Source organism: Ictalurus furcatus, chromosome 1 (assembly GCF_023375685.1).
Source record: "Ictalurus furcatus strain D&B chromosome 1, Billie_1.0, whole genome shotgun sequence".
Lineage (NCBI taxonomy): Eukaryota > Metazoa > Chordata > Actinopteri > Siluriformes > Ictaluridae > Ictalurus > Ictalurus furcatus.
Genome location: NC_071255.1, coordinates 22,510,676 through 22,534,324, shown reverse-complemented (window position 1 = coordinate 22,534,324; position 23,649 = coordinate 22,510,676). Strand labels below are relative to the sequence as shown.

Genomic DNA, 23,649 nt, shown 5'->3' with positions numbered 1-23,649 from the left:
CCAAAAACCGTTGGTTTTCTGCGTTGTCTGAGTTTTGGTTTATTGGGACACAGCCCAGTATAGGTCTGAGCTTCCAGGAAGTGTAAACCCGTGAGTACAAGAAAATGAGGATGAGGCCAAATGTAATGAATATGCCAGGGTAACTTTATTCTTCACCTGAGTGTTTGGGGCAGAAATAGATTTTTCTCTCTCTCTTCTGAGCCAGACAATAATGGAGTGACTTGGCAATAGTGAACCACTGACTCCTTGTTGTTGATTTTTCATGTACTGTATACAGTGTTATACGAATGCTCATAACTCCTTCATTTCTTCTCTAATTTTAGGAAACCATTTGTATTTTTTTTTTTTGGTAGATAAGGATGATCTCAACATCACCATCTACTGCATGTGATTCTCACTTTCACACTGTCTCCTGCTTTCCTCACTCCCAACTTGTCTTAAATTACACTTGCTGCTGAAAACAAACAAAAAAAATAATAACTTTAACATTTAAATTGGAATATGTTCACATAGAAAGTGAATAGCAACACTGAGCATATTAAATGTAAGAATGGTGCTGTGTTCTTGGCTATGATAGAGGTTCTGATAAGATTCAGTTCATGTTCTACATGATTAAACTCCGTGTTCATCAATCCTGGTCCTGGAGTGCCAGTGCCATGCACATTCTGGTGTTTTCCCTCCTTTAACTCACCCAGTCCAACCTAATTTAGGCTTATTAGCTGATTGGAGCAGGGAAAATGCCAAAACATGAACAGAGGTGGTACTTCCAGGGCTAGATTGAGAAACACTAGTCTAACTGCTCATACACATTTGACAAGAACAGTGTGGTAGAATAAAAACTCATCACATTACACACACACTACTGTTTGGACTGTACCATTTCATATGTGATGGGCAAAAAGTACCCGCAAACATGGGCACTATATTACCATGCGATAAAATAAGCAACAATAATTTGTGTTTTAAATGCACACACTTTCAAACTGCTCAGGTTAAAGCGTTGAATATGTTCCATATCCTTTTTGTGTTCTAGCCACCTAAAACAAACCCAGTTCCAAGCCTGTGGAATTTACCAAACATAATTATATTTTGTCTCGCTGCTTTGAAACGGAACCATTCTGAAATTTATATGCCTGTGTTTTTCTTAGCTATGGACGACTCATTTCAGCTGAGTATCATGCCAAATGCCTCAGAAGTGTGAGAGCGGTAATTGCTTGTAAATGGGAAAAAAAAAAAAAAAAAAAAAAAAAAAAAAAAAAAAAAAAAAGGTTTTATGCTCAGTGGGGCCAAAGTGAGGTCCTGAGACTGAAAATGGATGAAAACTAACAGCTTAAACATGTAAACACATTTAAAAAGAGCAAAGAGGAAAAGTGACAAGAAATATATACTTGCGCATGGAGAATCCATAGTACATACCATTTTTGCAACAACAAAAAAAAACCCCTCATTTTTATAGTTCATCCTTGATTATTAAGATCAACAAAAAGCTTATTTGCTCCTTAACTGAGCACAATAGGCATTTTAACTATGCCTTCTCTATATGCATAATCATTACTGTATCTCAGATATTTTGTGAAATTCTTCGTTCACCTCCTTTACACATAGGAGCAGTACCTCAGTTCCACCTAGTGGACACGATAAATCTCATCTCTCCATGGACACGTTACGTAACATACCTGCTACATATCAGAGGGAGAACAGACAAACACATTCGTTAGCTGTAGAGTGGTTTTTATTGTAGTATTTAAAATTGCCACATGCAGATCAAGCTACAATAAATCACTATGTTCGAACAATGTGCAATGCCATAATCACTCCTTTTGGATGGTATAAATCAAGCAAGGCACTTGTGTCTTCAGGTCTGGGTCCAGGTCTGAACATTGTTGATAAGCCTGGTTATCAATTAAGGCACTTTGTGTTTCGACACCATTGAAAAACTTGCAGGTTGCTTCTCAATCAATACCATGTGTGCAGTAGAACACTTGTGTTAATTGGTTATTCTGGGCAAAACATACCAGATGCATTTACATGCTTATTTATTAATTACAATCTTTACAATGTGACCAGTTCACCGTTTACAATACTCATGTCAAAAGAATACACCCAGACCACTTTGAAGTTAAATCGAGTTCATAAGAAACTCCACCGATTCATGACAACAAACCTTCATTCACCAGACAATAGGATTCAAAATCTACAATATTTAAAACTACAAACTGCCATCATTTTCCATCCACTAATATGTACTTGAACGAAAAACAGTGTACATACAGTGCAAAATGTTAAAATAGGAAGGACATGAAAAAGGCACATGAAATTTTGAACAGGAAAATGTTTCACTTAACAAAAATCATAGATCCACACACCCATTTCACAATATCAAAAGCAAAAAGGAAAGAAATGTATAAAAAGTGACCATCCATCAATTGCTCAGCAAATCAATTGTAGTACCAAGCTTCAGCAATTAAATATAATCAGAGCGTCTTGTTTACTCACCATTGACAATGAAACCTTGGATTTAGAAGAAGTGAAATGTTTTAGTGCATGCATAGTTTTACATAGTTAACCATTAGAAATGAAAAACTATACCATTACAGTCAACTACAAACATGGCCTACCCAGCACTGATATGACGTTCTAGTTATTGCATGACACTATACAACACAGTTTTTGTATGCACATTTGATTATCCCTCCAAGATCAACTGCAACACAGGGTGAAAAAGCACCACTATCATCACCATATTAGCAATATAGATTAGCGTTTAATATTACAGTTCTGCACAAGTGTGATGCAGCAGTATTGCAATAGTGTAGGTTGTGCTTATCTCTCCTACACACTGCCTCCATGGGGCTCCAGTAAGGGCTGCAAATAAACAACCCCTTTTGACAGCCCCATGGTCATCAGCAAGTTCTGAATCACATGTTCTCATCCCTGCTGAAATTGCTTGAGGTCAAAGTGCTTGACTAATGTGAAATAGTAAACCCGACAGAGAAAATGAGCCTCCAGTAAAGAGTGTCTTCACTATAGGTAGAGAAGGTTTGTAGCAGCAATATCATGCAGACTCATATTCGTGGCTAGATCACTAAAGTAAATGGACTGTTGAATAGTACCGCACCATCACCATTTGTCTTAGGAGGGTGTTTGAGTTGTCCCTTTAAGAATGCAAGTAGCAAGTATATAAAGACATGAGGGTAAAACTGCACCAGTAAAGACACTTCATGAAATACACCTACAATCTGAAAATAACAAGTAAGGGCAGATATGAAAAACACATACTTCAGCCATTTATCCTATAATACACTCTTTATGCTACAACTCCATAACGTAAAGGTGAGAAGTAGCACACTCTGGCTCTCATATACATGCACACACATCCCCACGTATGGAAGAAAGATGGCTCAGCTGAAATCTCGGTTGGGGAGGATGAGTGGGGCCAGAAGGGTCCAAAGGTACAGAGCCAGTCCCAACCAACTGGAGCAGATCTTCACCCACACTGCAGGCATGCTGCTCTGCATGGCCTGGGTGGTAATGTCAGGCCTGTGAGGAGAAAAAAAGGAAGAATAATAATACACATGTGCTTAATGCATAGGACCCATATGGCATTTGATCTTGGGTGCCAAAATATGAAAACATTTAGGTACTTGTACATAAGGTAGCTTTACTACAGTCCAGTAGCCTTGTGTACTACTAAAAAACTACCAGGTCACAGGCACCTTTCATCAGACTGCAGTGGGACAGATTTCCAGTTCCAAAAAGCAATTTGATTGCCTAGTTCCTTCATGGTTACTCATTTCCTGGAAGGCAGACATTTGACTCAACAACTGGCACGGCTTCGCTCCAATTCACACCTCAAAACTTCAACAGTCACTTTTCCACTGCCAAAAAACCTGAGTCTGGCCACATCTCAGCAAACAGATTACGCTTTTATTTTAAGCAATGTACATCTCACAGTGGTGCTGTGGATTGAAGCAACTGTATAAAAAAAAAAATAAATAAAAAAAAAATAAAATAATAAAAAAAAAAAAATGCGACTCCATCTGTCCTGCTGCATTTAAAAAAAAAAACAACAACAAAAAAAACCACACTGTTTTAATTCTCTCACTTGTGAACATGAGCATAAATCTGCATGCACACATACACACGGCTCTAATTTTCTATACACAGGAAACTTTATTTGGAATTGTGTGGGCTGTAGCTGCACAGCAAAGTTGGTACAGTAATTCCTGTGTACTATGTACTCCAACATAATGAACAAAGAACATATTCAGGTTTTCCATCCCACTGTCTCATAAAAAATAAATAATAAAAATTAAGTGAACTGTTCGTATTTACAGCTAGCTTGTTTGTTACCAACTCCTGCCCCAAAAGCAAATACTTTGTTTACTCCTACTGATGTCATGACAGATATAACCTCTCCCCCCAATACCTGCAAACATTAAATATGAAAAAAGCTAATTTCAGACAATTTGGAGTATGTCAAATTTCACCAGATATACAGCCAAATCAAGCAATTCAATAAGAATTAACAGGTGCCAAAGTTTATGAAAACCTTCTTAAGGTCACCAAACAAAAATATGAAAGAGGATAGAAAAATAATACATGCATATAAAAGCACAAACCGCCCCCTGCAAAAAAAACCAAACAACAAACAAAAATTCTTGGCCTTTTTTTGCCTTCAGAGATTCACTCAGCAGGGCAAATGTCACTGCCTCAACCAACCGCAATTTTACAATTTTGGACTTTAGGATTTAAAATCTGGGTCTAAACATCACATTTACATGGTTTCAGGTCTGAGTTTTAGCCATAATGAAGACTCACTCTAGGAACTGTAGTCTTAATGTTTCAGTTCCAAACCAGATTTCCATGAAAATTTGTTTTCTTCAGTGGAAAGATGACTAATCAGTCACATGATTAACTTTAACGACATTATACATGTACATCACACACGTCTATATAAACACCGGGGAATTTCCCCACCATTCAACTGCTGCTCCTAGAATGTCCTCAAGCGTACAACACCTTCACTTCCTGCTACTAGACACTACATCTTCAAGTCCTAGTACAGTATAATATTGTACAACAAACCCACTTACTTGTACCAGTTGGTGAGAGTCATCATGATGTAGAGAGAGGCCAGGAAGAGGTGAAAGTGAAAGAACGAGTAACTATAGGTTACTCCATCCTCCTCGTTATCCACCACTCGCCGCAGGCCGTCCTCTCCAACCGGTCCCTCCACATCTGAGCCGTGACCCTCCTCTGTTTGCATCAGCCTGTTCACCTGAGCATTACTGGATGAGCGAATACTGTGAGAAGACAGAAGGTGTGCTTTGTCAGGAAAACGTTCACAATGGCACACTCAAGCATCTCTTACTTTACACCAAAATAGGGGTTGCATAGACTAGCTGATTTGCTGACTAATACATCCGCAATGGGGATGTAGGGAGCTCTCTACTAGTCTGGGAAGTGGATGATTTAAAAATGATAATAATAATAATAATAATAATAATAATAATAATAATAATAATAAAAAATTCTGTTTATTTTTAAGTTAGGCTGACAGTAAAGATAGATGGCTAAATGTGCTGTTAGTCTGAAAGTATGTACATTGTGTAAGACTATGCTAGAAGTACTTTCCCCCCCCTTTGCTTTAATGGAATATAATCACTATTATGTACACACAGGAATTTTGTTGTCCTTAAGATTTTAGTTAGCACCTAAGCGATATAAAACTGAAAAATAAGGCTGGTCATTGAGCGATAAGGAGGGTTCTGTTGATAGACATGAGATTCCACAATGCATGCTCTCAGTTCCAGAATGAATGTTTTGTTTTCAGCTGAGTCTAGTGTGTCTAGTACATGCTTAAATAGTGCAACATGATACACAGATTTATTATTTTGCATGTTTATTCCACTATGTTATTAAAATTACACACACACACACACACACACACACACAAAAAAAAAAAAAAAAAAAAAAAAAACACCATACAATGAAGCTGAAATATAATTTGTCTATGGCAGTTAATTGAAATGTGCTTAGACGAAGTGCCTGCTGATTATTCGCATTTCACTGCACTAATTAAAAAAAAGCCACAAAAATTCCAAGCTTCAAAATCAGTTGCTTTAAGTGTGGAGAAGCTGATTAGTAGACTATGAATTACTGGTCAGCTAGAAAAATTAAGTAGTCTTGCAACCCCCTATAACAAAAACACTGGGAGGCAGATTAAAGATCTATATTAACTAGGTGAGCGAGGGGACTCCTCTCTCAGCAACTGATAGAAACCACTTTATTAGCATTTTCGTTTGTTGACATATATTGTCTTAGAACTTATATATAGACCTAGAAACATACCCAACCAAAGGCGCAAGGCACATCTTTGCATCAGAGGAAAAGCATCTTTACCACAGCATCATAATGTTCACAGTAAAGATCAAGTGAAAATGTGACACAAATGCATCATTATACTATTTGTTCACATGATTGGACTGGCATGTTGTACCTGGCATAAAAAGTGCAAAAGAGGAAAATGACGAGCCCCACTATGCCCTGGGCGTCCCACCACTGCACAATACCCGGGGCACTGGTTGGTGGGGACTGTGTAGTGCTGACGCTCACATTGGACACCAGGCTCAGAAGGCTGGGGTTACACTCCCGATCTAAGAAAGCCAGACAAACACCAAATCAGGAGGAGGCATAGAAACAAACAACAATCTGTACTACATGAACAGGAATAATGCACAACACTGCTACATTAGGTAAACATTAGAACCTTGACCGTATATGGTGCTATCTTTAATAAATTTGATTAGCTGTCTGCGCCAAGCACCCAACATGCCAAACTGGGAGATGTGTTGGGCCAGTAATTGTACAATTATCACAGAACTGTCCTGATAAGAACTCCGGCTAGAACAGCTTTCCTAGCAGACAAAATGACACAGCAAAAGCCAGTAGTACAGTGTCTAACAATGATTCTTTCACATCTCAAATAAAAACCTATTTAATAGCTATATTTACTTTTCTTGCTTACAGTGCTGTGAAAAAGTATTTACATTTCTTCTGTTTTTGTGCAACTCATACTAAATAGCTTTATATATTCAAACAAAATACAACATAAAACAAAGGCAACCCGACTTAACACAATACAGTTTTTATTTATTTATTGTATTGAAGCAAAAATAAATAAATAAAAATTATCCAACACCCATCACCCATGTGAAAAGGTAATTGCCAGCTTAAACTTAAAATCTGGTTGTGCCACCTTTAGCAGCAATAACTGCAACCAAATGCTTCCAATAAATAGTCTTTTACTTACTTCTAGGACTAGGACTTACTCCTATGCTTTGAATCATTGTCTTACTGCATAATCCAGTTGCACTTGATTTTCAAAAGCATCCCCACACCATCACACTTCCACCATCATGCTTGACTATTGGTATGATGTTCTTTTTTGGAATTCTGTGTTTGGTTTACACCAGATGTAATGGGACTCCTGTCTTCCAAACAGTTCCACTTTCGACTCATCAATCCACAGAACATTCTCCCAAAAAGTTTGAGCATCATCAAGGTGTGTTTTGGCAAAATTCAGACGAGCCTTAATGTTCTTCTGGGTTAGCAGTGGTTTTCATGTCAACACTCTTCCATGGATACCATTTTTACCCAGTGTCTTTCTGATAGGGGAGTCATGAACAGTGACCTTTCTTGATGCAAATAGAGGCCTGTAGGTCCTTTGATGATGTCCTTAACTCTTTAGTGACTTACAGGATGAGTAGTTGCTGTGCTCTTGGAGGAATTTTGGAAAGTCAGCCACTTCTGGGGAAACTTCACTACTGTGCAGAGTTTTTCCATTTGGAGATAATGGCTCTCACTGTGGTTCTTTGGAGACCCAGAGCTTTGAAATAGCTTTGTAACCCTTCCCAGACTGATATATTTCAATCACCTTTTTCCCCTCATAATTTCTGGAATTTCTTTCAACTATGGCATAGTGTGTTGCTGGGTAAGATCTTTTAACCAACTTCATGCTGTTGAAAAAGTTCTATTTAAGTGTTGATTTGATTGAACAGGGTCTGGCAGTAATCAGCCCTGGTTGTCTAGCTGAACCCCATTATGAATGCAGTTTCATAGATTTCATCAATTAGTAACTACAGGGGCAAATACATTTTCACACAGGTCCAATTGGTATTGGATAACTTTTTTGCTTCAATAAATAACCATCATTTAAAAACTGTATTTGTGTTTACTCGGGTTGCCTTTGTTTCATCTTAGATTTTGTTTTTATTTCTGAAATTAGTATGAGAACAACAACAAAAAAAAACTTTCACAGTACCGTATGTAAAAAATGCCATCTTAAACTTCGGTCTAATCCCAAAATGGATTCATATTCACCATGGGCACTCACTTCACAAGGTATAGTTAAAATCCATTATAAAGCATGCTGTGTATATAAAACAAATTCATAGCACCAACACTGGAAAAGCACTATGATTGTTCCTACAGGAGATTTCCTTACAAAAGCAGTGTACATGTTTTATTCCTGTCACTGCAATAAGTTACATAGAAGTTCAGAAAATACAAACCCAATTTCGAAAGAGTTGGGACAGTATGGAAAATGCTAACAGGACAGGTAGAATTTAGGCCTTATAGTGATGTGACAAGTTGAAATAAGAAGGTAATGTGTAACAGGTGAGGCAATCATCTAATCATAGTATATAAAGGAGTCTTTTTCGGAATTGGGGTTGTAGCTCCTCCAATATAATCAATATATACACAGTACTGTGTAAAAGTCACATGTAAAGAAATGCTGTAAATGAAAGATGCATTCAAAAATAATTAAATTAAACAGTATAAAAAGCAGTAAACATTAATACACCAAATAAAGTCAATATTTGGTGCAACAACCCTTTGCCTTTAAAAACAAATCAGTCGTCTCTAGGGCTGGGCAGTTGTGTTCATTTTAGTACAGTTTTGCATACAGTCTGTTTGCTGAATTATATTGTGATATGCATGGTGTATCGTCTGGAGACTCGCATTTGCTTGTATTTTCAGGTAATCCCTGACAGCCTTCATTAGGCATTAGGCTTTTTTTTCTTCTAAAAAGTGGTCTATTATGTAATATGTTACTTTCTTTACTGATGTACAGAAAAATGTGTCTAAAATTTAATAGTTTAATAGAAATATTTTGAAAAAAATAAATAAAAAATAAAAGTTATTTAGTTTTATTTTTTACCATCCCAATAATGCAGAAGTTATAACAAAAACACTTAAGACAAAATTTGTATGAATAATATTAGGGTGCATAAAACTTTTACACAGTATATGTATGTATATTAATCCTGCAGGAAATCTTTGGGCATATGTATATGCATGTTTACTGGGGGATAACTAGAGCAAACTAAAAACAAGTACTTCTCCAAGCCATAAATTAACAGGACACACCATCAAAGGATCACAAGCCTATTCTACAGCATGATACTCACGCCCCCAAATTCATTAACCTGAGGAAGTTAAAGATCATTTTTATCATATAAACCCATGACTTAAACAACCATTAAGCAACTACTGTCATCTTGTGAAGGACTTACTAGGGTTGTTGGTCATGGCAGACCAGGTGACGTACATGGTGTACAAACTGATGACGGATGACTGGAGCAGACCAGATTGTGGAGAGGCATTCTGTGACACACAAGACAAGGAGAAAGTAAAATGAGACTAAACTATCTGAAATCTTCTACAAGTGATTCTCAAAGTAGGGTCCAGGGTACCCCAGGGGTCTGTGAAGCATAGCTAGGAGGTGCATGATTTATTTTGTTACAGTGGTGGAAATCACAATCCAGCGTTATTATTAAAATAAAAATAAATCTAATCATTTTTATTTATTTTTTATTTGAACTCCTATAGTTAGACTATTTAACTGGTCACTTAAATTGAATGGGTTTAATCCATACATTATTAACTAAAAACGATTAACGCCACCTAGGACCGAAAGTGTTCGGGCTGTGGAACATTCAGGAATGAAAAGCTTTAATGCTCTAATAAATAAAAGTATGATTGCATGCATTTAAAACTAAATATTGAGCCTAATATTTGAATAGTCTGATTATGTTCCTAAAATAAACCTGTGCTGAGGGCGTCCATGGAATTTATTCTACAGTCAAAGGGGTCCCTGACTGCAAAATGTTTAAGAACCTCTACTCTAAAGGCTATTTTGGAGAAAATGTTACACTTCAGTAATTCTTTTGTAACTACAACAGGTGCACACAAACATTCAGCTTTAGGTTTCATCAGTGGATGCAACCCTTGACAAATATGAACTGCAGGGATTATTTATTAAGATTTGGAGCTATGCACAGTATACTGTTCTTTTCCAATTCTGGAGATTACTGAGGCAATCACAAATTCATGTCAAAGCTGTGATAGAGATGACTATCAAGGCTTACAGGCAGGAGATTCTGTGGCAGTCACAAAAATTTTCATGAATTCTTAACACAGAGGCTGTGTCCGAATATCCCTACTACCTTATTATACAGTAGGCGAAAAGTAGCAAGCCAAAGTAATACTGTGTCAGAGTTCTCAGTATTCATAAAACAGTAGGCATGAAATACCCGGATGACCTACTGCTTCCACTGAGATTCTGCAGTATGAAGCAATGGACACTGTGGCTACTACGCAATCCCATAAGGGAGCGGGACTGGAGTGGAAGAGCGGTCAGAACCTGCACTGTGTAGTACATCCAGATTGTATTTGTGCTTAACACTTATACTGATCAGTACATACTGCATCAACGACTGAGCAGTATGTACTGAATCAAATGCAGTAGGTTTGGTCACAGTATGTGATTTCGGCCATACCCAGAGTGTCTATATGCAAGACACATTAGCAATAACTTGTAATTAGCAAAGGCAAAGTGTCGATGTGGAAGCACATTGCATGTTCATGATCTCAACACATTAGTTCATTTCTCCAAGCTGAAACTGAACTGTGAGGAGCACAAAAACTGCATTCCTTACTGCATCAAAGCTCTTCTTTAAGAGTACAATACAGCAGGATGTACATCTGATAAAACCATCAACAAGTGTAGCGAATGATGATCATACCTGTACTTTGGGCAGAATGGACACCACAGAGACGATGACACAGAAGATGAGGTTCAGGCTGATGAAGACTTTGTGCTCGGTGCAGCTGTCAGGTTTGGTGTAGTACAGATAGAAAAGCACCACAGCAGCAAAAGCCAGGACATAGTGCAGGATGGTAAAAAACAGGAGACCTATACACAATCAAACCACATTCTCAGATTACACTTCAGGTATGAGTGTACCCTACACTCAAAAAAGGCCCCACCCGTTCAGTGTAATTAATTAGAACGAGCTAAAGTAACAAGTTTTGAACATTTTGTCACAATTTAATTTCATTTGGTTCAATCCACATATATTTAAAACTGTTCACAATACATTTGTATTAAAATTACATGAATCATTTTTGTTGACAACTGACTTGGCAGTGAATCTGTAGTTCCTAGCATGCTTTGCAATTAGAGTGCATAATTAGAGTGCATAGGAGAGTAAATTTAGAGATTAAGTGTTATTTTATGTGTTTTTCAGTAAAGGGAAAGACGTTCGTATTTAATGTTCAGTTATGTTCGATATTTGAAGGAGTTCTGTAATGTTTTTGAATTTTGTGGTTACCATTGTGCTGAAGAGTGGCGCTTAGGCTGTGGCCACTCAGTGATCTATACTAATGTCAGTAGACTCCAGTCTTTTCTTATTTTTTAATTATACACATTGTGTATAATGATGAATGAAACTGCTTGTTTAAACATAAGAAAATGAATTACTCCCCAGTAAATTAATTTTAAAAAATTAAGTTGGACCAACATAAGAAAATTTAGTTTGACAAATGTAATAAATTTAGACATACTAGAGCAAATTAATCTGACCCAAACCAACTAAATTGTGTTGATCCAACTAAACGGATTAGTTTTGAATTAACTACATTAAATTGTATGTAAAAACTTTTCAATTAAATTAAGTAAGAGTAATGAATTAATTTATTGAGTGTAAGAAAAGCCATCGTAAGGAAGTAGATTCCCAGCCTTACCAAAAAACCAGCCTTTGCTGCCCTCTTCGGCGTTCCTAACCCACACCTCATTCCACGAGTGGGCAAAGTCGATCAGCAGGATCAGCTGGATCAGGATAAACATGAAGGAACCCACAATACCAAAGTAGAACCACACTGTACACATACAATGATGGGTCATAAGACATAGGAAATGACTCAGGAACATTAGTTATAAACAATGGTTAACTAGATTGGTGGATCTTGGACCACACGCTCTACACAATTCTGTGCTTTCTTTTAATACACTTTTTTTTTTTTTTTTTTTACCCCTTACAGTGCTTGATTTTTTACATCATACATATTACTCTACACAAAATCATACACACATTACACAGAGGAATGGGAATAAGAACCAGAGAATTATTTGCTGACAACAAACAATAACTCACCAAATAAAGCACTTAAAAGATGTCACTATGGTGTAGTTTATATTTGAAAAGCAGCCACCAAGTAATAAAACCCAGCTCTGAACTCACCTTATCGCTCCTGAGTTTCTTTAATTTCCCTCAGGATGAGTCATTTGTGTGCGAAATAGCAGGTACTGATACGACAAGGCACACAATAACATCTTGTCCTATTTCCAGTACTGAATCCACAAATCTCAAAAACCTCATTAAAAAGAATTACTACCTATCCAACTGCTTCTCTGCTTCTCAACTACTTCTCCACAATGGTTCTCAGAATTCCATTACCATAAATACTATTATTAGTCTGTTCTGTGATTACTGCCCGCTGAAATAATGCTGTCATTCCTGGTTTTGTAACTGCACACAGAATTTAAGAATATATGTTTAAATAAAATAATATGCAACGGCAGCATCACAGAGCAACGCCAAACAAACAGAACATCATTAACGGCATTATGAATGGCAAAGTATTTAGATCACCCCCACCCCTACATCCTTCCATATTTTCTATTACAACCTGGAACTTTAATGGACTTAAATGGGATTATGACATGAATAGACCAAATAAGTCATACACACACACATAATAGGACCAAATGTATGTGGACACCTGAACATCGTACCCACGTGTGCTTGTTGAACATTCCATTCCAATGTTGTTCCCCCTTTTGCTGCTACAACAGCCTCAATTCTTCTGGGAAGGCTTTCCACTAGATTTTAGAGTGTGGCTGTGGGGATTTGTGCTCATTCATCAAGAAGAGCATTAGTACAGGTGCATCTCAAAATGCCCCAAATTTCTGGAAAAGTGTCAATCAGGGTTTGGTTATTAAATAAATGAATGAATAAATAAACAAACATGTCCCAAACTTTAAACATCTAAGAATTTGTTATTAAAAATGGAAAGAATATGGAACAATTGCATCTCTGTCAAGAGGAGGCTGTACACAAAAATTCAGCAACCAAATAAGAAGGGCATTAGTGAGAGATGCAAACAAGAGGCCAAGGGTAACTCTGTAGGAGCTGGAGATAGTCACAGCTCAGATGGAAGAAGTTGGTAACAAGACAACTGGGCTTGGTTTTATGGAGAAGTGGTTACACCTATATGAAATCCAATTTGGAGTTTGCCAAAGGCATGTTGAAGACTGTGGAAAAAGGTTATCTGGTCTGATGAGAAACTGACCTTTTTGGCCTAGGTACAAAGCACTATAATTTGACAGAAACCCCAACAGCCTGAAAACACTATTTTGGTGATGATAGTATCACATTGTGGGGATGCTTTTCATCAGCAGGGGTTGGGAAACTACTCAGGGTTGGTAGTGAGACAGATGGAGCCCAATACAGGGCAACACTAAAAGAAAAAGTTCCAATCTGCAAGAGACTTGAGACTGGGGCAGAAGTTCACCTTCTAACAGGTGAAAGAAAATTCCACTTTGAAACACTACAAATTGTGGAAAAGTTCAAGGGTGGTGAATACTACAGGCAGTTCGAGGCACTGCAGTCATATACACATGTCCACGAAATGCAGTTTCTGGTTTTATACAATTCTGTCATTTGGTGTCTGAAGCTGTTTTGTGATTGGCACCTCTTCTACAGATAATCAACATCACAATATTTACACTATACTAGATATACCATTATGAAATGTTCCATCAGGGATGAAGAAGGCTCCAACAGTGATCCCCACCAAGATTAGGAACTTGAAGAACCAGAATCTGTAAATATAAAAGCAACAGAGTAAATAGTTTAGACTACAGTACTACGTGATTATGGGAATTATGGGAAGCAGCACCTTTCCACTATGCAATCGTAATCTCAGGCATCATACAACAGGTGCAGTAATTCTACACCTCACCCATTCTGAATAGCAGCCCGAGGATCTTTACTGCTCCGTACACGAATCATGATGGCAGCAAAGAGGAAGAAGAAACAGGCCATGGCAAAGCACATGCGGTACACGGATTTGTAGCCCACAATTACATCACAGTTAAACTGGTTCTCGAGCCCTGCTATAGTGCTCCCACCTTGACAGAAGCCAGGAATCTGGAGGAATGTCACAAAACCAAGTAAGTAATGTTATGGTTACACCACACCACCATATCTTTATAGCACAGACAGGATGATGATGCTGTTCTCACCTTACGAAGCTGAGTCTCCATGCCAGGCAGTATCATAATTATAGACACGAGTGTGCCCAGTAACAGGAAGAAGGAGAAGATCAGCCGCGTGACTGTAGAGTTGTTGGATGATGGACAGCACCCACAGAGAATACATGGGGCAGAACCACACAAACATGATGCCTAGAGAGTTAAAAAAAAAAACAAAAAAAACCTTCAATTAAAAATACATCAGCTTTCTCTAATGTTTACATGGAAAACAATGACAAACAGGTCAGCTTACAATGAATCACTTCCTGACTCAAGCAGAGGTGTAGGAGTGGAACAAGTGCATTGTATTCTCTATTGACACAGTGAGATTTCATTTTGAGTATAATTCAGAAGCCTGTCTTACTTTCAGTCCTGTGATATGATATAGAGTATAGTTTTAGGTTTTAAAAACAAAATAAAGCCCAAAAATAAAGCAGCCAGATTATCGTTAATTTTCGATGACGACAACGAAAACCCCGCCCACTCAGTCTTCCCGTTAATGCTACATTGAGTTCTACATTGGGATGTAGAATATATATATTTGACAAATAAAAATTCTTAACTGTACACAAGGTCTGTGTGAAAAATATTTATAAACATAGAAGAAACAGAACCTATAACGTTAAGGTGTGTCGTAAACATCCAACGTCGATGAAAAAAAAAAATCCATATTAAACTAAATAAACAAGAGGACCAAAATTGATCCTTAATCCTCATATAGTACTATATGTATAACCTGAAAAAATTATTTTACACCAGTTTAAATTGCACTAGTATAGCTAATAGGAAGCCATTTCGGATTAACCGTCTAGCTATCACAGTCATATGTAAACACACTACCGATGATAGAAATGTTACGCTGTTACACAGTAAACACAACAGCACCGTCATTTCGCTCGTTAAAAGTTACCTGAGCCGGTTAAATTAAACTCAATGCTAGCTGAGTGAATGAACAGTATATTTCTACACAGCTGCCTCTTAGCAAAGCGAGTCAGCTACCTTCCGTCGGAGTACAAAAGAAACTCGTCAACTCAAAAGAAATAAAACACTTACGCAGCTTGCAAGGGAACATAATGCCACACAAGCCCCCATTTTCCAGCAGCCGCTGAACCAAAATCAGGATTTGGTTACTTTGGTGTCCAACTAATCCAAATGCTAACTGGTGAACTAAATAACTAGCTGCTACTTAAGCATTCACACGCTAACGGGTGTAGCTGCGAAAAATAAACCACACCGGCAAACCCAAATAATAAAAGTCTTTGGGCAGGACACTACCCTCTGTGCCAGAGTTTTTGTTTGTTTGTTTGTTTGTTTGTTTGTTTGTTTGTTTTTATAAGCGATATCCAACCATGATAAATTCATGAAATGTAACCTGACAACTCAAATATTAGGAAAATGTTGCTCATCATATTTATTTACTGGCACCAAAGCTTTTTATTTCTAAAATGTTCCACTCAAAACCCAAACCACTCACACTGAGTAACTGTTATTGTATTTGTAGAGTAAAAATAAATAAATACAAATAATTAAAACATAGACCTTTGTTTATTAAAATTGCAATTATGCTTGTTGTTAGGCGATTAAAGAGCTTTTTATTTGGAAAACAGACACCCAAGAAACATGAGTGTGACTGGCATAGACAGGGTTCAGCGGATCATGTAATCATGTTCAGTAATCACTTTATCTTGGCCAGGGTTCAGTGGATCACGTAGTCATGTTCAGTAACCACTTTATCTTGGTCAGGGTTCAGTGGATCATGTAATCATGTTCAGAAACCATTTAAACTTGATCAGGGTTCAGTGGATCATGTAATCATGTTCAGTAATCACTTTATCTTGGTCAGGGTTCAGTGGATCATGTAATCATGTTCAGAAACCACTGTATCTTGGTCAGGGTTCAGTGGATCATGTAATACATTTAATACATTTACATTCACCAGTGTTTTTTCCCCTTTATTTTGAATTTACTAGGGAAAGATTTACTTTTAAAAACTAAGAACTCAAAATTATAGGTTACACGTTGAAAAAAATATTCAGAACCCCAAACACCTTGCACCGTGAAGTGATGTTAAGAGACTTGGAGTCAAAAAGTAAGATAAGAACCATAATGAGGTAAGTCTAACTAATGGTTTTATGTTCTAATGGCAGCTAACTTTGGCTAGCTAATGATTGTGCCACTTCCTAGAACATAGTATGCTGAGCATATACTAAGCATTAGTAAACTAGTAGAACTTAAACTTTTAAAAAGTTTTTATTGTTTGACTACTCTGAAAAGGTCTACTTTCCCAGATGCTTCATTTAAATAAAATCTTTGGATTAATTTACATGGAATCTGTATTTATGACATTAGAATTTATGAGTATTTGTATTTGTGGATTGTATTTTAAGTTCTGGTTTTTAAAGAAATCTCAAAACTGCAACCAAATGACATGTTTTAAACCACATCTAGTCCTAGGAGGTTTAAAAGAAAGAATAAAACATTGATAAATGTACAAATACATCACAGAATAAAAAATAGTATTTTATAGTGATGTGTATAACATTCAAATATACTAAATTTATATTCAAATACTTTCATCAGCTTCCAAGCTCCACAGACTTATAGTTAAAATAAATAACTATCACAAATATAACAAATTTTCTCACAGCTTATAGCAGTTACCAGTGTATGATTACAGGGTGTGGAACTATGAACCACAATATTTTCTCTGGGTGGAGCAACAGGTAGAGTTGGTGCCTCTACCTCACAGTTTCACAGCTTCAGGCACTGGGGTTTCTCCTGAGCTCCATATGTCCTTTCTGTGTCTGTGTGGATTTCATAAATGTCATATTTAAATATGTTTGAGCTTATGTTGGTAGTGGGATACAGAAAAGTTTAAACCATAATTGAAAGTATAACTAAACGGTTTTGGGTTACCAATATTCCTCAGTGAAGGTTAACCTGGGAAAACTTATCAGATGTTGCTATGGCTAAATTCTGAAAGCTTTGATAACTAAGAATACATAAATATACAGTATCTCACAAAAGTGAGTACACCCCTCACATTTTTGTAAATATTTGATTATATCTTTTAATGTGACAACATTGAAGAAATGACACTTTGCTACAATGTAAAGTAGTGAGTGTACAGCTTGTGTAACAGTGTAAATTTGCTGTCCCCTCAAAATAACTCAACACACAGCCATTGATGTCTAAACCGCTGGCAACAAAAGTGAGTACACCCCTAAGTGAAAATGTCCAAATTGCGCCCACTTAGCCATTTTCCCTCCCCGGTGTCATGTGATTTATTAGTTCACTTTCAGTGGAATTCGAGTGAAATCTGTAAATTTGATTCTCTCCATTTTTACGTTTGCGGATGAGCAGATTTTAATATGCTTCAATCTTAAATATATGATACACAGAAATAAGACACCAATTTCAGTTTTGAGAACTAAAGCATATGTAGTAGAAAATTTGACTATGTGTAGGGTTTTCCGATGCTGCCACACAATTTCTATTACTGAAGATTTCCTTCAATTTTATTTGCATTCGTGCCTTTAACAATAGACATTATCACCAACAGTAATCTGGATGTGTATTTATATTTACATCAATAATGAGCAAGCCAAATGCCATGGTGACAAGGAAAAACTCCCCGAGACAACATGAGGAAGAAACCTTGAGAGGAACCAGACTCAAAAGGGAACATATTCCGGATAGTATGATGATCTCTTTAACCCTTTCTAGCAGGGCATTCTATTCTGCTAGAGGAATTGAAACCAACTTATCAGACATTTTCAGGTATAAACAAATGAGTTATTTTATTGCCGCAAGTCTGTTATAAGATTAGTCATGACCCTGTTGGGTTTCTGTATGTAGAGCATCGTGACTGGGTTTACCTGCTGGTGAGCAGGGTGATGGGAAAATGAGAGTTGTGAGTGCCCTTATGGGCAAACAATTCACACTTCTCCATAATAACATTGGTACAGAGATAAAAACGGACAGCACAGTTAAAGCTTTGTTGATAGTAAAACACTGTATACAACTGTCACAACGAAATTACAATAATCATTTAAACCTAGTAGACTAGGTAAATAAAAATAATAACAAGAAAAACACTTATGAAAAACTGCACATTTTAAAAGCACTAAGTGTCTAATTTCACACAAGCCAGTAACCACTACTGTCGGGTGTAACATCTCAAATAAATTCAGTGCTGAACACGGGCACCCCCAAAACAGGCGGAAATATTTACCTCTGATTAAATAAAAAATAGCTAAAATCAGTGAATAGGATGTTGAGGGATATTTTGTGTTTGGTGTTGGTTTTGAGCTGCTGTTTGGCTGAGTTTACACGCATACATGGCAACCCGCTCCCTGTATTATTTGACTGGAATCTCCAATCTAATGAACGCTCCCTTCCTTTTCTCTCACCCAGCTTCGCTTCCTGTATGCAATGGTACAGTCCTGTTTGCTTGGCAGTGTCTATATCTTTACACACCCCCTTGTAGTCGCCTAGTTCGAGACTGAGAGAGAGAGAGGTGAACTCATATCAGAGGCAGGTGGTCCTTCAACACCATGTCTACCATCAGGGTGTATGTGTGGTAGGGGACACGTAGCGCCTGAATACCTCACTCACCGGTAAGCTAGTCTACTGTATATTTCTTATTCATTTTCCCCATGATTTTATATTGTACAGTACAGTGATAGCTGTGCGTTAATTAGGCCTACGCTATATATTTCCGACATATTACACAACATTATACGACATGTTCTCAACGTTTTGCAGAACGATACGAGACACAGTGGTTATATAAGAGATCGAGTACAGCCTGCTGGTCATTATTGCCCTGACAGCTTGTGGCAATTAAACAGGCTATAAAGGTCTTGCATCGTCTTATAGAGGTTTATTTATATTAACAACAGACAAGCCAGAGTAGTGTAATAATGGACTGTAAGCAGATAAGACTGAAAAGCTCTAGTTATTCGACCTTACTCAGCCACAAGCAGAAAATAAAATTCATGTGCACACTTGTAATCATAACAATAGCGATGTTTTTCTGTACTGAAATCATTTCAAACGTGAACAGATCTGTATTGAGAAATGACCCTGGCTGTATTTGGACTGAGCAAGGCTGAGGTCTTCTAGCTCTTCATGCACTGCATAGTTTTTTTTTTTTTTTTTTTTTTGTAGGCGTTGTCATTAAATTAATATTAAAAGCAGACCAACACGAATTTCAAATGACTTTGTACTCTTGTGTTTGGTGTAATAGCTATCAGCTTTCAGTAAGTTTAATCAGTTTCACTTTCAAGGAATTTGTTGGACACAGACATCGTAACACTGTTGCATGAATTAAGAAATGAGAGTACAAAATACAAAATGTACGGAGAATAGTAAGTATAAAATACGTAGAAAAAGGAGTGTACATGTTCACAACATTTAATAGTTTTTACAGGACTCAACAAGCTTAGTATATGAAATATCTAATAATAGTAACACTCGACTAAATGAATACATGGTTTCCCTGTGGAGTGCTGTAGTCCAGTGATTGCAGTACATCTGCTTTCAGTGTTGCTACCAGTTAGGGCACATTGCTAAATATTGTGTGCTTTGTTTATATGATTTATAATTAAAGGAAGGCCACACTGGATTTGTGATGGTCAAGCAAGGACACTCGAAGAGATCTGGCTCCTGAGGCCGTGGTGCTCTGTGTTTACTTCCACCATGTCATCTAGGGTTTGTCACAGCCCGTAGATCTTATGCAACACAGTCCCTGAGCCTGTGTGGACACACTCTGACACAGATGATGGACTTCAGGATAAGTGTTTTTGCTCATTAAGCAGAGAAAGATCAATCTCAATGAAACACAAACACTCTGTGTGCTGTAAGAGCAGATGTTATCCAACAAAACGAAACCTTTTAATTTTTAATTATTTCTGAGCACTTCGAGGCATGGCCAGGGGTCTGTACCTGACATCTGTATTCATTTAAGTGATGGAGACTAATCTTTCTGTAGCCTTCGCATGGTAAATTTTTGACATTTTCTACTGTACACGGTTCTGAAAACTACAGGCATCTCTGAACTGAAATACACGAACAGCCATAACATTACAACTGCATATGAACAGTCAGTTCTCAAAGTTGTTGTGTAGGAAGCAGGAAAAATGAGCAAACGTAAGGATCTGAGTGACTTTGACAAGGGCCAAATATTGATGGCTAGAAGACTGGGTCAGAGCATCTCCAAAATGGCAGGTCTTGTGGAGTGTTCCCAGTATGCAGTGGTTAGTATCTACCAATAGTGGTCCAAAGAAGGTCAACCGGTGAACTGGTGACAGGGTCATGGGCACCCAAGGCTCATTGATGTATGTAGGGGCCAAAAGGTAGTCCATTTTGTCCGATCCCACAGAAAAGCTACTGTAACACAAATTGCTGAAAAAGTTAATGCTGGCTATGATAGAAAGGTGTCAGAACACAAAGTGCATTGCCGCTTGCTGCATATTGGTGACTGTGTAGACACAGACTGGTCAAAGTACCCATGCTGACCCCTGTCCACTGCTGAAAGCACCTACAATGGGCACGTGAGCATCAGAACTGGACCATGGAACAATGGAAGAAGGTGGGCTGGTTTGATGAAACACATTTTCTTTTACATCATGTGGATAGCCGGGTGCATGTGTGTCGCTTTCCTGGGGGAGAGATGGCACCAGGATGCACTATGGGAAGAAGGCATGCCGGCAGAGGAAGTGTGATGCTCTGGGCGATGTTCTGCTGGGAATCCCTGGGTCCTGCCATTCATGTGTTTCTTACTTTGATACGTACCACCTATCAAAAAATTGTTGCAGACCAGATACATCCCTTTATGGCAACGGTATTCTGTAATGGCAGTGGCCTCTTTCAGCAGGATAATGCGCCCTGCCACACTGCGAAAAATTGTTCAGGCGTCATTTAAGGAGCATGACAAAGAGTTCAAGGTGTTGACTTGGCCTCCAAATTCCCCAGATCTCAGTCCAAGTCTGATCCATGGAGGGTCCACCTCACAACTGACAGGACTTAAAGGATCTGCTGCTAATGTCTTGCTGCCAGATACCACAGGTAGGCAGGTGGGTTTTATGTTATGGCTGATTGGTGTGTCTTTTTCTTTTGCATGTATCTTACTCACAAGTCAAGTTATAGCTTTTAAAATTTTGGATACTTGCAAAAGTGGAAAAGGCGAAAATGGCATTTAAATATTTAATTCCAACTGTCAGGAGCATTGCAGACAGTTTGACACTTGGTATCTGATTACAAACTGAATTGCTTTGCCATATGTCCAGTTCACTATGGCATATTGCTATCTAAGAACTTGCTCAAAGCGTGACATTCACTGTGTGGGGAAATTCCATTTAGCTATGAAGGTTTTAGACATCTTTAGGCAGACTGACAGTTTTTACAGCCGTATTTGTTAAACTGGCTCCTTACACAACATGATTTTTGCAGGAAGATAGCCAAAGAAAGTTAGAACACAGTTGCACACACATTCACACTCTACAGACAATTTTTTAAATGCCAATCAGCCTATGGTGCATGTCTTTGGACTGGGCGAGCATGCTAACTGTGCGCACACAAGGTAGAGGTGGGATTCGAACCCCTGGATTCCTCTTATGCTATATTCTAAATAGGGTGTGCCATCGTGGTACTGGAACACAAAATAATGAGGTTATGGTAATCTGTCAGTGTGTAATTCCTACAGGTCAGAGTTTGTTCACATACAGCATTGGTAAAACAATCATTAAATCTGATACAAAAATACATATAACAGTTCACATAGTTTTCTTCAGGTTTTACAAGAAACACACTGTTCAGCAGTCAGTCATGACAACCTGCCTCCAGAAAATATTCTCTCATTGGTTGTGTGACTCAACGGAGCATTACAGTCACACACATTGGGCAGTCGTAGTGCTGGTTGTAAGAGCAGTTTATCAGATGAGCTTAATTTGAGCTGGGCCCTGTTCAGGGAAGTATCAGAATTTAATAGTATTTGTTTTGGGAAATATTTAAATATTTTATTGCAGTCAGTAGCATACTTGTGATGTGTATTTGTAATGTTACATCTAGGTTACAGCATTGTAATGGTTTTGTAATACAGTAACATATTCACCTTATGACTTTAACACAGCCTCTGTCTCTTGTGGTTTTAGGATGGCCCCTACAGAGTATTGCCTTTGTGTTAACTCATTTAAACTTCCTACCTATTTGGGAACAATAAAGCGCCTAAAGCCAATATTTTCATATTTCAATGATTACGTCCATTAGAACATGAAGTGCACTTCAACCAGTGAGCAATAATTTTCAGAATGAAAGTGAATGAATAACAAGATTGTGAGGTGGAATACAAGACTTTGTTCACCTACTACAGTTGAGTAAACACAGTTTAATATATACTAACACATAAGATGAGAATTATTTTTACTCCATTCTGTTAGTTTTAGTTTTTGATGTATAATTTATTTGCCTTATAGTTTATTCATGACAATATCCTGGTTTTCTTTTATTTATTTGACTCATCAATGTATTGTCTCAGATCCTCAGAATCACCACTTACTCTGATTACTTGTCCATTTGCCATAATTACTTTAATTTTTTTGTCTTTGCCTTCATTTTTAGTCAGGAGCAACAGTGCTTGTTGTTGTGCTGGTTTATGGATCTCTCTGTTTGCATAGAACAGACACACCTGGCATGCATTTCTAATAGTTTAATGGAAAATCGTATATTTTTGACATACTAGAGGAAAGGAAGGAAGTATGAGGAGTGTGGCAGTCTCTTCTACAGAGCAGGGGATGCACTCTGCAACACTGTCTGCTCCATAATCCTCCAGCTTCATACAAAATGGATTAGAAGGCTTCCTGAATCACAGCAAGACAGCAGGCAGGCTGGAGTAAAAAAGAGATATTGGGAGGAGAAACAGAAACGAGAAGAGAAAAAGCCATGATAATGATGATGTTAAGTTAGAAAAGCAAACATTAATT

The 23,649-nt window shown here is 37.6% G+C and overlaps 1 protein-coding gene across 1 annotated transcript; it reads right to left on the bottom strand.

Moving 5' to 3' along the window:
* Positions 1-1,714: 1,714 nt before the first annotated feature.
* serinc2l (serine incorporator 2, like) lies at positions 1,715-15,927 on the bottom strand. Its single transcript, XM_053632637.1, has 10 exons — positions 15,719-15,927; positions 14,657-14,818; positions 14,374-14,561; positions 14,154-14,233; positions 12,094-12,228; positions 11,094-11,263; positions 9,582-9,672; positions 6,503-6,659; positions 5,097-5,306; positions 1,715-3,540 (listed from the first exon to the last, which is right to left on the bottom strand). The coding sequence occupies exons 1-10, from the start codon at positions 15,755-15,757 to the stop codon at positions 3,402-3,404; spliced, it is 1,371 nt and encodes a 456-aa protein (XP_053488612.1). The 5' UTR covers positions 15,758-15,927; the 3' UTR covers positions 1,715-3,401.
* Between the last annotated feature and the right edge of the window lie 7,722 nt (positions 15,928-23,649).

Excerpts from the sequence above, each read along its gene's own strand:
- serinc2l (XM_053632637.1), bottom strand. The coding sequence starts at position 15,757 with ATGGGGGCTTGTGTGGCATTATGTTCCCTTGCAAGCTGC. Across the intron at positions 14,562-14,656 it reads TGGAGACTCAGCTTCGTAAG|ATTCCTGGCTTCTGTCAAGG; the intron begins GTGAGAACAGCA and ends ACATTCCTCCAG. Across the intron at positions 12,229-14,153 it reads TGATGGAACATTTCATAATG|TGTGGTTCTACTTTGGTATT; the intron begins GTATATCTAGTA and ends GTATGTGTACAG.